Source organism: Martes martes (genome assembly GCF_963455335.1).
Source record: "Martes martes genome assembly, chromosome: 6".
Classification (NCBI taxonomy): domain Eukaryota; kingdom Metazoa; phylum Chordata; class Mammalia; order Carnivora; family Mustelidae; genus Martes; species Martes martes.
The window spans coordinates 46,361,829-46,374,395 of record NC_137893.1 but is presented as its reverse complement, the minus strand read 5'-3'; the positions used below and the strand labels follow the sequence as shown (position 1 = coordinate 46,374,395).

The window sequence follows — 12,567 nt, the reverse complement described above, 5'->3', positions numbered from 1 at the left end:
ATAATTCACCTACCATACAATCACCTACCGCACAATTCACCTATTTAGAGTGTGTACTTTAATAGGTTTTAGTACAGAGTTGTGTGGACATCCTTATAATCCATTTTATGTATTGAAGTATAATTAACATACAGTCTTAGTTTCAAGTGTACTATAATATAATCAATAGTTCTGTATATTACTCATTGCCCTTCAAGATACATGTAGTCTCAATTCCCTTTCTTTATTTCCCACATACCCCAAAAGACCTCCCCTCTTGTAACCACCATTTTGTTATATTTATATTATGTTATATTTAAGACCTTGGGGTTTTTTAATCTCTTTTTCTCTTTGTCCATTTGTTTCTTAAATTCCACATTTGAATAAAATCATGGTGTTTGTCTTTCTCCCTTTCTCTGTCTGACCTTTTTTTTAACTCAGCATCATACCCTCTAGTCCATCCATGTTGTTGCAAATGGCACTATTTCATTTTTTTAATGACTGAGTAATATTCCATTATGGACACATATCACATCTTCTTTATTCATTCATCTATCAATGGACACTTGGGTTACTTCCATGTCTTGGCTATTACAAATAATGCTGCAATAAACATAGGAGTGTGTGTATCTTTTCAAGTTATTGTTTTCATTTTCTTTGGGTGAATTCCCACTGGTGGAACATATAGTAATTTCATTTTTAATTATTTGAGGACCCTCCATACTGTCTTTCACGGTGGCTACACCAATTTGCATTCCTATTGGTAGTGCATGGGGGTTCCTTTTTCTCCACATCTTTGTTAACACTTGTAATTTTTTGTCTTTTTTATTTTAGCCAGTCTGGCAGGTATAAGGTGATATCTCATTGTGGTTTATCTTTCATTTCCCCGATGATTATTGGTGTGAAAATCTCTTCATGGGTCTCTTGGCCATCAGTATGTCTTCTTTGGAAAATGTCTGTTCAAGTCCTCTGCCATTTTTAAATCAGATTCGTTTGGTGTTGAGTTATATAAGTTCTTTATATGTTTTGAAAATGAGCCCTTTTTGGATATAACATTTACAAATACTTTCTTTTCAGTAGGTTACCTGTTTGTTTTGTTGATAGTTTCTTTCACTGAACAAAAGCTTTTTATTCTGGTGTAGTACCAATAGTTTAATTTTGCTTTTGTTTTCCTTGCCAGAGGAGACATATGGAGAAAAATATTACTGTGGCCAATGTCAAATTACTGCTTTTGTTTTCTTCTGGGAGTTTTATGGTTTCAGGTCTCATGTTTAGGTCTTTATTCGCTTTTGAGTTTCTTTTTGGATATGCTGTAAGAAAGTGGTCCAGTTTGATTCTTTTGTGTGCATGTTGCTGTCTAGTTTTTCCAGCACTATTTGTTAAAGAGACTGTCTTTTCTCCATTATATATTCTTGCCTCCTTTGTTATAGAATAATTGACCATATAAGTATGGGTTTACTTGAGCCCTGTATTCTGTTCTATTGATTTATGTGTCTGTTTTTATGCCATTGCCATATTGTTTTGTCTACTACAATTTTGTGGTATATCTTGAAATCTGGGATTGTGATAACTTCCAGCTTTGTTCTTGTTCAAGTTTGCTTTGGCTATTAGGGATCCTTTGTGGTTCCGTATCTAGGACTATTTTTCTAATTCTGTGACAAATGCTGTTGGTATTTTGATAGGAATTTGCATTAAATCTTTAAATCTAGATTGCTTTGGAGAGTATGGATATTTTAATAATATTGGTTCTCCCACTCCATGAACATGGAATATCTTTCCACTTGTTTGTGTCATCTTCAGTTTCTTTCATCAGTGTATAGTTTTCAGAGTACAGGTCTTTTAGTTCCTTGGTTAAGTTTATTTCTGTGTACTTTGTTCTTTTTTGGTATAATTAGAAATGAGATTATTTCCTTAATTTGTCTTTCTGCTACCTCATTAGTATAGAAAAATACACAAATTTCTTTATATTAATTATATATTCTGTCACTTTACAAATTTCATCCATCAGTTCTAATACTTTTTTGATAGAGTCCTTAGGGTTTTTTATATATAGTATCATGTCATCTGGAAATAGAACAGTTTTACTTCTTCCTTACCAGTTTGGATGCCTTTTGTTTCTTTTCCTTGTCTGCTGCAGCTAGGATTTCCCAGTGCTATGTTGAATAAAAGTGATAAGAGTGAACATCCTTATCTTGTTCTTAATCTTAGAGGAAAGATTTCACCTTTTCACCATTGAGTATGATGTTAGCTGTGGGTTTTTCACATATGGCCTTTATTTTGTTGAGGTATGTTCTCTCTGAACCTATTTACTGAGAGTTTTTATCATTAATAGATGTTATCCTTTGTCAGCTGCTTTTTCTGCTTCTATTGTGATGACCACATCGTGTTTATCCTTTCTCTCCTTAATGTGATTTATGTAGTGATTGATTTGCAAATATTGAACCAGCATTGCAGCCCTGAAGTAAATCCCACTTCATCATGGTGAATGACTTTTTTAATGTATTTTTGGATTCAGTTTGTTAATATTTTGTTGATAATTTTTGCATCTAATGTGATGACCATATGGTGTTTATCCTTTCTCTCCTTAATGTGATTTATGTAGTGATTGATTTGCAAATATTGAACTAGCATTGCAGCCCTGAAACAAATCCCACTTGATCATAGTGAATGACTTTTTTAATGTATTGTTGGATTCAGTTTGTTAATATTTTGTTGATAATTTTTGCATCTAAGTTCATCAGAGATACTGACCTATAATTCTCTTTCTCGTAGTATCTTTATCTGGTTTTAGCATCAGGGTAATGCTGGCCTCATAGAATGAATTGGAAGCTTTCCTTACTCTTCTAATTTTTTGGAATAGTTTTAGAATAGGTATTACCTCTTCTTTGAATGTTTGGTAGAAATCACTTGTGAAGCTGTCTGTTCTAGACATTTGTTTGTTGGGAGTTTTTTGATTGCTGATTCAGTCTCATTTTTAGTAATTGGTCTATTCAAATTTTTTCTTTCTTCCTGATTCAGTTTTGGGAGGCGGTATGATTTTAGGTTGTCCCATTTGTTGACATATAAGTTCTTCACAGTATTTTCCTATAACCCCTTGTAGTTCTGTAGTGTTCTTACTTCTTTTCTTTCATTTCGGATTTTGTGCCCCCCCCCTTTTTTAAATAAGTCTGGCTAAAGGTTTGTCAGTTGTTGATCTTTTCAAAGAATCAGCTCTTGGTTTCATTTACCAGATCTACTGGGGTTTTTTGTTTTTGTATTTTGTTTTAATCTTGTTTTTGCTCTAATCTTCATTGTTTTCTTCCTTCCACTGGTTTTGGGTTTTGTTTGTTCTTCTTTTTCTAATTCCTTTTTTTTTTTTTTTAAGGTTTATTATAGCGTGTGAGCAGGGGAATAGGGGGGTAGTGACAGAGGGGGAGAGAGAGAGAGAGAATCTCAGGAGACTCCCCACTAAGCGCAGAACCTGATGCAGGGCTCCATCTCACACCCCTGAGATATGACTTAAGCTGAAACCAAGAGTTAGATGCTTAACTGATTGTGCCACCCAGTTGCCCCTTATTTTTCTAACTCCTTTAGTTGTAAGGTTAGGTTGAGATTTTTCTTTCTTCTGCAGGTAGGCCTGTAAACTTCCTCTTATAATATAACTTCCTCTTACTATAAACTTCCCTCTTAGACCTACTTTTGTTGCATTCCAAAGACTTTGGACCATTGTGTTTTCATTTTCATTTGTCTCCATGTATTTTTTATTTCTTCTTTGATTTCTTGGTTGTCCTATTCATTGTTTAGTAGCATGTTGTTTAACCTCCAGGCCTGCCAGCTCCTTTCTTCCTGGAAAAGTCTCCCAAAGATCCCTGCCCCTCCAGCACGTGCTTTGAGATTAGTAAGCAAATCTTCCTCCCAGATACCCAGGCTTTTTTCAAACTGCTGCTTCTGTGCCCTATCTTACTGGGGCTGTTTGTTTTGCTGTTTCTTTAAGGCTGGGGGCTCAGTTTCCTCTCACCCTCACTGTTCTCTCACAAGCCTCCTGATTTTTAAAGGACCAGGTTTTAAGCCCCACTGATTATAAGAACTTACAAAATTTGGACCCTCTGGTTTTCAAAGCGAAATATTATGTTGATTCGTCAACCCCATGTAGGCTCCCAGGTGTGGGTTGGTTTTTCTCCTCTCTCAGGCCTGGGGTCTTCTCCCTCTAGGGAGAGTCCCATGAATCCATTTAGCTCTCGATCTATCGCAGCCCTTTACTACCTTCTTTGATATGGCCTCTTCTCTACATTTAGCTGTGGAGAGTTTGTACTGCCAGTCTTCAGGTCATTTTTTTGAGTTATTTTGTTATTTAGTTATCTAGTTGTATCTGTGGAACAAGGTTATCTTAGAGTCCTCCCACTCTGCCATCTTCCCCAGAAGTCTTCTCCTCTTTTCAGTTTCTTGATAATATCCTTTGAAGCAGAAAGGTTTTTCATTTCAATGAAGTCCTATTGATTTATTTTAAAGTTGGCCAATGGTTTTGTAGCAAGAGCATACAAACCTGTTTTAATATTTTACTTTGTAACTTTGGTTTCCTCTAACTTTTTTATAGGTAATGATTTTACATGACTTTGGAACTGGTCTCTAGTGGGACGCTGTGGGAGGATGAACACAGAAGAGCTGGAATTACTGAGTGACTCTAAATACAGAAACTATGTAGCTGCAATTGACAAAGCACTAAAGAATTTTGAATATTCCAGTGAATGGGCAGATTTGATATCAGCACTTGGAAAACTTAATAAGGTATGTCCATTTTATCCATTTCATAAAAAGAAGTAAAAATCAGAAATCTGAATTTGTACTTACTGAATTTCTCTAAAGGTTGAAGTAAAGAATTGTAAAAACATAACAAAAGTTCAGAATTACTTTAGGTACTGCTATTTTACTTCCTGAGTTGCCTACCTATACAGCCAGGTATATTTTTGTGGCCAGAACAACAACAGTACTTGAAAAATGTAGTTGTTCCATCATTGGCATTAAAGACACAAGACTAGGAAGCAAATATGCTAACTCCAAGGGATAACAGATTTCTGTAATTGATCATCAGATATGGTTCTGCAGTTCCTGACAGCAAAATTTAAAACTCCATATGGAATGTAGTAATTTCTCTGTCCTTTGCAAGTGTTATGTAGCAGTAAAGAAAATTTTGTATCCAGGAAATCCTCAGATATATTCAGTACTTTTTACAGAAGTGACAAGTAGTCGCTTAAGCCTTGGAGGTTCACCTTAAGTGTTTCTTCCAAACATGTCTAGTTTTAATCCCCTGCTATGGTGGCATTATGGATCAACTCATAGCTTTAAGTTTAACACCTTTTTTTGTTTCTTTCTTAGATCAAACTTTTCTCACCTTACATCTATAGTTTTGGAGATTTGGGAGGTGGGGTTTTTTTTGCCTTTTTTTTTTTTTAAGATTTTATTTATTTATTTACTTGACAGACAAAGATCACAAGTAGGCAGAGAGGCAGGCAGAGAGGAGAGAGCAGGCTCCCTGCCGAGCACAGAGCCCAATGTGGGGCTCGATCCCAGGACTCTGGGATTGTGACCTGAGCGAAGGCAGAGGCTTTAATTAAACCCACTGAAACACCCAGGCGCCCCCTGCCGTTTTTTTTTTTTTAAGCAGTTATCATTGAATTGGGATGCTTTTAAATATTAAGTAGAGTGGAGAAGATAGGAAATGAGCTCTCCCAGTAACTTTTAAAATGAAACAGCTGAGCATACAATTATTAGTAAAGACATTGTCTTAAAATGTATTCTAAGGACACTACTGTTCAACTTCATACATACTATGGATAATTATTTTTGTATCTTAAAAAATAAAACTTTCATTTTTAATATGCCAAGGATTTATCTTAAAATTAGATGCACAAACTTCTTTTAATTTTTTTTTTAAGATTTTATTTATTTATTTGACAGAGATCCCAAGTAGGCAGAGAGGCAGGCAGAGAGAGAGGAGGAAGCAGGCTCCGCGCTGAGCAGAGAGCCCTATGCGGGGCTTGATCCCAGGGTCCTGACCTGAGCTGAAGGCAGAGGCTTTAACCCACTGAGCTACCCAGGCACCCCATAGATGCACAAACTTCTGTTTGACATGTTAACTTCTAACATTTATTGTTTGTGGTTTGATAAATTCTCAGTTTTTTTATAATAGTCTTATATATGAATATGCTTAAAAGTAGTTAGTTTCTTTTTTGTTCTGAAGAGTCTCTTTCTGAAAACTTACTAGGAACTGTGTTTAAAAGCAATTTACTAAATTTCAAAATTAATATACATAATTGAGTACATAAGTAGTTTTTATATGTAATCAATAATTTATGAAAACATATCACTGTATCCAGATAATACAAAGTAGGATATGCAAGTCATTGAAAAAACTTTAAGTTGAGAAATAGGCAAGGATTATATGTAGTATATGTAATATAAATTTGTTGATGATAGTCTAAATACATTAATATAAGATTTTATTGTTTATTAATATACTAAACTTTCACCTCATTTATATAGGTTTTTCAGTTGGAAGTACTTTCAGAAAATGGTGTTTTATTTTACTTCTTAAATTTTATTTGGTATTAATAGAATTTTTTATTAAAACAATTTGTTTTATAGATCATTAAATTTTCCACAGAGGTAATAATACTTTTCCTTAAAATATATGTAAATATTGGAGTGCCTGACTGGCTCAGTTGAAAGAGCATGTGACTCTTGATCTCAGGGTGTTGAGCTTGAGCCCATGTTGGGCATAGAGATTACTAAAAAAAAAATTAAAAATTTGTAAATATTGACTCCTGGCTACTGTTTAAAATTCAAATTAATATTTTGGAAACGGAAGCAGTTAGTTGAAGAATATTTTTCATAGCTGTATTCTTACTGGTATTTTGCCCTTAATTTGCTTTTCATGTATGGATTTTATTTACGTTCATTACATCCAACTTAAGAGTGAATTAAAAGCTTATAGTAGGAAGAACATTGAAAATGGTATATCTAAGTGGACCTCAGTTAGAGCCTCCATTTTTGTTATAAACTGGGAGATCTAGTCCTGAGTTTTCTACTGCACTGCCTTTGGCAGGTCATTTTATACATTCTAACTTTAGTTCTTTGTTTTGTAAAGTAAAGGACTTCTTTCATATTTCTTCTAAATTCCAATTCTAGCATATTTTATTGTTTTCATTCTGAGTGTTTATTCTGTAATTTTCTATCAGCACTTTACTGTAATACTTGGAAGAACTTTCAAGTTCTTATTACTTAAATAACTAATCTCCTTTGGGTGGTTTGTAAAATAGAATCTTCTATAAATTCTACCCTGACTATTATCTCTAAAAAAATGTTATGTTTGAATAAATGCAGTTGTATTTGGCCCACTTGGGAAATTAAGTTAGTAAAGAGAAATGGGCAATTATAATCTTAAGTAGATTCTTCTAAGCATTAGAATTCCTTGCTATCATATGATATACTAAAGCAATGGTTGTTGCACTTCCAACTACGTATTTATATTGAGATCCAGTTTCCTTCAGATCTTTCAAACAGTGTATCAAAAATAGATTGAAGGATAACTGACATTAAAGATTTGCAAAAATCTAAATCATTGCCTCTCTTCTGAATAAATTTGTTGGCAAAATATTATGCTTTTTTTAAAATAAAAATGATACTTCTGTTAACATGTAGTGGGTTCTTTTTCTTTAACAAAATAATTTTTTTACATCCTCAGTTCTAATTTTAAATATGGCATATACTGATACATATAACTGACTAAGACAAGAATTGTTTGGCACCCTCTATAATTTTTTAGAGTGTAAAGAAGTCTTATAAGGATTTTTTATAATTCTGTGCAAGAAAATGGAAATAAAAGATATAATGTTTTTGTTTTACTCAAATGAATTAAAATGTTTTCTTCAAGGTTTTACAAAATAATGCAAAGTACCAGGTAGTACCCAAAAAGCTGACCATAGGCAAACGCCTAGCTCAATGCCTACATCCAGCATTACCAGGTGGAGTTCATCGAAAGGCGCTTGAAACATATGAGATTATCTTCAAAATTATTGGACCTAAGAGACTTGCCAAAGATCTTTTTTTATACAGGTAAGAAAATTTTTATTATTTATGTAAAAATAAAAACATTTTTAATTGTTTTATGTTTTGTGTGGTAAAAGCTAAAATACTGAAAACTCCTTTAAGGAAGTTTTTAGATGTCAGTGTCAAATATTTTGATATTAAGTACTTCAGAAAAAATTAGGATATTCCTTAATGTAAGATTTTTTTTTCTTCTATGTCATTTATGAAAAATTTTTGCTTAAAATTGTTGAGAGTACACTACTTTCTGCCTTTTTCAACTTGAGGACTACACTGAGAACATATAAGTTACCTTTATCTCTCAGCAGCTTTCAATGTAGTTGATCATTCTTTCCCTGAAATAGTCTTTTTCTATTGGCTTCTATTCTGCAGTTTAATTTTTCAGTCTTCATATGGACATATGGAATTTCTTAAAGTTTGCTTAGCCTTACCTTTGCCTTTATATTGCTTTCGTTGGGGGAGCTTATCCATACCCATGGTTTATCCCTTAAGTGCTAACTCCCAACTTGGTATCACCAGTGTTGGCTTCTGCTTTAAACTTCTGACTTACTCACCATCTCTGTGTGGTTCTTCAACTGAAGTTCACCCTATTCCAACCTAACCTCGTTTTCTATAAACCCAGCCTTCTGCAAGTGCACTAAAGTTCAGTAAATGGTACCATTGTCCATCCATTTACACGAGCCTGAAATCCAAGGGTTACACTTAGTATCTTGTTTTCTTTGCCCATATTCTTTTTCCTCCCATGTACAATCTGTCACCAAGAGTTTTGTTTCATAGTGGTAAAGAACAGAAGCTTTGGAATCAAAATGGTTTGTCTTTCACTCACCAGCTCTATGATCTTGGGTCATTTTCTTTACCTCTCTGTGTATTCTCATTACCAGTTTCACAGGATTGTTAATTAAATTAAAAATGTAAATATTTATAAAGTACTTAGAACAATGCAGCATATGGGAAGTCCTAAATAAATGTTAGTTATTGTTCTCGTAGATCTTCCAGTCCATCTACTTCTTTCCACCCTCACTGGCAGCATCTGCTCTAAGTAAGCTTTATCTCCGGCTTGGTCTTTGTCACTGGCCTCCTAACGCACACGTAATACTGTTCTTATTCTTTTATACCCTTTTCTTCACACAGTACCAGAATAAACTTTTTAATACTTTATTTATTTTTTTTATTTGACAGACAGAGATCACAAGTAGGCAGAGAGGCAGGAGGAGAGAGAGGGGGAAGCAGGCTGCCCGCTGAGCAGAGAGCCTGATGCAGGGCTCGATGCACGGCTCAATCCCAGAACCCTGAGATCATGACCTGAGCCCAAAGTCGAGGCTTAACCCACTGAACCACCCAGGCGCCCCAACTTTTTGATACTTTAAATAGATGTCATTCTCCTGCTAAAAACCTCCATTGACTTCTTCCTGCTACTTAAAAGTAAAATTCAAAGTACTTACTCTGGCTTCTGAAGTTTTATGTACTTTGGCCCTGCCTGTCTCAATTACATCCAATTCCTACTTTTTTCCACCCAATTCACTTTGTTCTATGATACAGGTCTCTTTGTTTATACTTCCTCATCTTTTTGTTTGTTTCCCTCACCCTCTAATGCTCTAATTCAGGTCTCTGATTAAATATCAAATCCTCAGAGAAGAGTTGCCTAGAGAAGACTTACCTGTCTGTAAGAGCCTTTCCTCTACATCTTTGTCATTAATACCCTGTAGTTTCACTGTGACCTATGGAACTATGAGTAAGCATGTTAGATCTTCTCACTCTGAGTTCCCCACCTCTTATCCTCTCTTTCTTGTTTTCAGACCTCTTGTCTGTCTTTGTTGCATTCTGGATAATTTCCTCTTACTTAACTTCCAGATTACTAATTCTTTCTCTCTCTTTTTTCATATCTGTGTGAAATTTTTTCTGATCCTTATTAAGATGTAATTGACATACAACATTACATAAGTTTAAGTTGTACAACATATTATTTGATATACGTGTATACTGTGAAATGATTACCATAAGTTTAGTTAACACATCCATCATAACCTCAGTTATGATTTTTTTTTCTTATGTTCAGAACTTTTAAGGTCTATTCTCTTATCAACTCCAAATACAGTACTGTTAACTGTAGTCACCATCATGTACATCATATCACCAGAAGTTACTTATCTTGTAACTGGAGGTTTGTATCTTTGACCACCTTCACCCACTTCTCCTCCCCACCCATCCCTGGCAACCACCATTCTCTTCTCTGTTTTTATGCGCTTGGTTTTCTTAGATTCTGCATTTAAGTGAGATATAATATTTGTTTTTCTCTACTTATTTCACTTAGCATCATGGCCTCGAGGTCCATCCATATTGTCACAAATGGCAAGATTTTTTTTTAATGACCAAATAATACTGCATTCAGAGAGAGAGAGAGAGCGCACATGCATGCACAAGCACAAGCACGTATGGCTGTTTATCTGTTCTTCTGTCAATGGATACGAGTTGTTTCCATGTCTTGGCTATTATAAATAATGCTGCAGTGAAATGGAAATGCAGATATCTCTTCAAGTTCATGATTTCATTTCTTTTAGATATATATCCAGAGGTGGGATTTCTGGATCATATTGTACTTCTATTTTTAATTTTTTGAAGGACCTTTATACTGTTTTCCATAATTGCCGTACCAATTTGCATTCCTTCCAACAGCATACAAGGGTTCTCTTCTGTCTTTTTGATAATAGCCTTTCCAACAGTTGTGAGGTGATACCCCATTTTGTTTTTGATTTGTATTTCCCTGGTGATTAATGATGTTGAGCACCTTGTCATGTACTTAGTGGCCATTCCAGTATCTTCTTTGGATGATATATCAGGTCCTTTGCCCATTTTCTAATTGGATTATTTGAGATTTTTTGCTGTTGACACATGAGTCCCTTATATTAATTTTGGATATTATTTTGGATATTTACTCTTTGTTAGATATGTGGTTTGCAAATATTTTCTCTCATTCCATAAATCACCTTTTCATTTTATTGATTATCATTTATTGTGCAGTACCTTTTTAGTTGGATATAGTCCCAGTTATTTATTTTTGCTTTTGTTGCTTGTGCTTTAGATTTCCTATCTAAAAAATCAGTACCAAGACCAATGCAGGGAGCTTTTCCCCTATGTTTTCTTCTAAGAGTTTTATGGTTTCCAGCCTTATGTTTAAGTCTCCACTCCATTTCAAGTTAACTATTATGTGTGGCGTAAGATAAGGGTCCAGTTTCTTTCCCATATGCATATCCACTTTTCCTCTTTCACTCTTGATATTGGTAACTCAGACCTTATTTTTTTCCTTTGATCAGTCTTGTCAAGGGTTTATCAGTTTTGTTAGTCTTTTTATTTATTTTATTTATTTTTTATTATTATTATTTTTTTATTTATTTGACAGACAGAGATCACAAGTAGGCAGAGAGGCAGGCAGAGAGAGAGGGAGAAGCAGGCTCCCCGCTGAGCAGAGAGCCTGATGTGGGGCTCGATCCCAGGACCCTGGGATCATGACCCAAGCCGAAGGCAGAGGCCCTAACCCACTGAGCCACCCAGGTGCCCCTTGTTAGTCTTTTTAAAAACAAACTTTTAGGCATACCACAGTAGCTTAGTCGGTTGAACAAGCCACATTGATTTCAGCTCATGTCATGATCTCAGACTCATGAAATGGAGCCCCACATTGGGCTCCATGCTCAGTGCAGAGTCTGCTTGTCCCTCTCCCCCTACCCCCGCCATCTGTCTCTCTCTCTCTCTCTCTCTCTCAAATAAAATCTTTGGAAAAAAAAATTAAAAATAAAAACAAATTTGGGGCACCTGGGTGGCTTAGTTGGTTAAACATTCAACCTCTGGTTGTGGCTCAGGTCTTGGGGTCCTGTGATGGAGCCCTACTTCAGGCTCCCCACTCAATGGGAAGTCTGCTTCTTTCTCCCTCTGCCTTTCCCCTTGCTCATGCTCTCTTTCTAAATTAATCAATCTTTTTTTTTAAGATTTTATTTATTTATCTGAAAGAGCAAGAGTGAGAGACCACAAGCAGGGAGAGCAGCAGAGGGAGTGAGAGAAGCAGACTCCCTGCTTAACATGCGGGCTTGATCCCAGGACCCTAGGATCATGACCTGAGCCAAAGGCAGACACTTTAACCAACTGAGCCACCCAGACAATGCTAAAATAAAAAAAAATTTTTTTTTTAAATGAAAACAAACTTTTAGCTTTGCTGGTCTGCTTTAGTGGGCATATATGTTTTTTCTTTAAATTCTGCAGGGATGTCGTGGTTATTTTTAATAATAATAAATACTGCATTCCAAAAAACAGCACTTTAAAAGAAAAGCCAAGAATTTCTGAATTCGTGTTGCATGTAATTCTCTAATAACTGATAGATTTTCCTTTCTTTTTAAAAAATTTATATTTAAATTCAATTTAGTTAACATTTAGTGTATTATTAGTTTCAGAGATGGTAGATTTTCCTTTCTTAATGCAGGACTTTATAAGTCATGCCTGCTCCTTTTCAACTCTTCA

The 12,567-nt window shown here is 35.0% G+C and overlaps 1 protein-coding gene across 1 annotated transcript in view; it reads left to right on the top strand.

Moving 5' to 3' along the window:
* The window catches only part of DOP1A (DOP1 leucine zipper like protein A), a 104,606-nt gene that overhangs the window by 27,241 nt on the left and 64,798 nt on the right, over window positions 1–12,567 (top strand). The window contains exons 2-3 of the mRNA XM_080806957.1: window positions 4,553–4,743; window positions 7,889–8,070. Of these exons, the coding sequence (XP_080663083.1) occupies window positions 4,606–4,743; window positions 7,889–8,070 (320 nt within the window). The 5' untranslated portion in view covers window positions 4,553–4,605. The remainder of the gene's footprint in view (window positions 1–4,552; window positions 4,744–7,888; window positions 8,071–12,567) is intronic.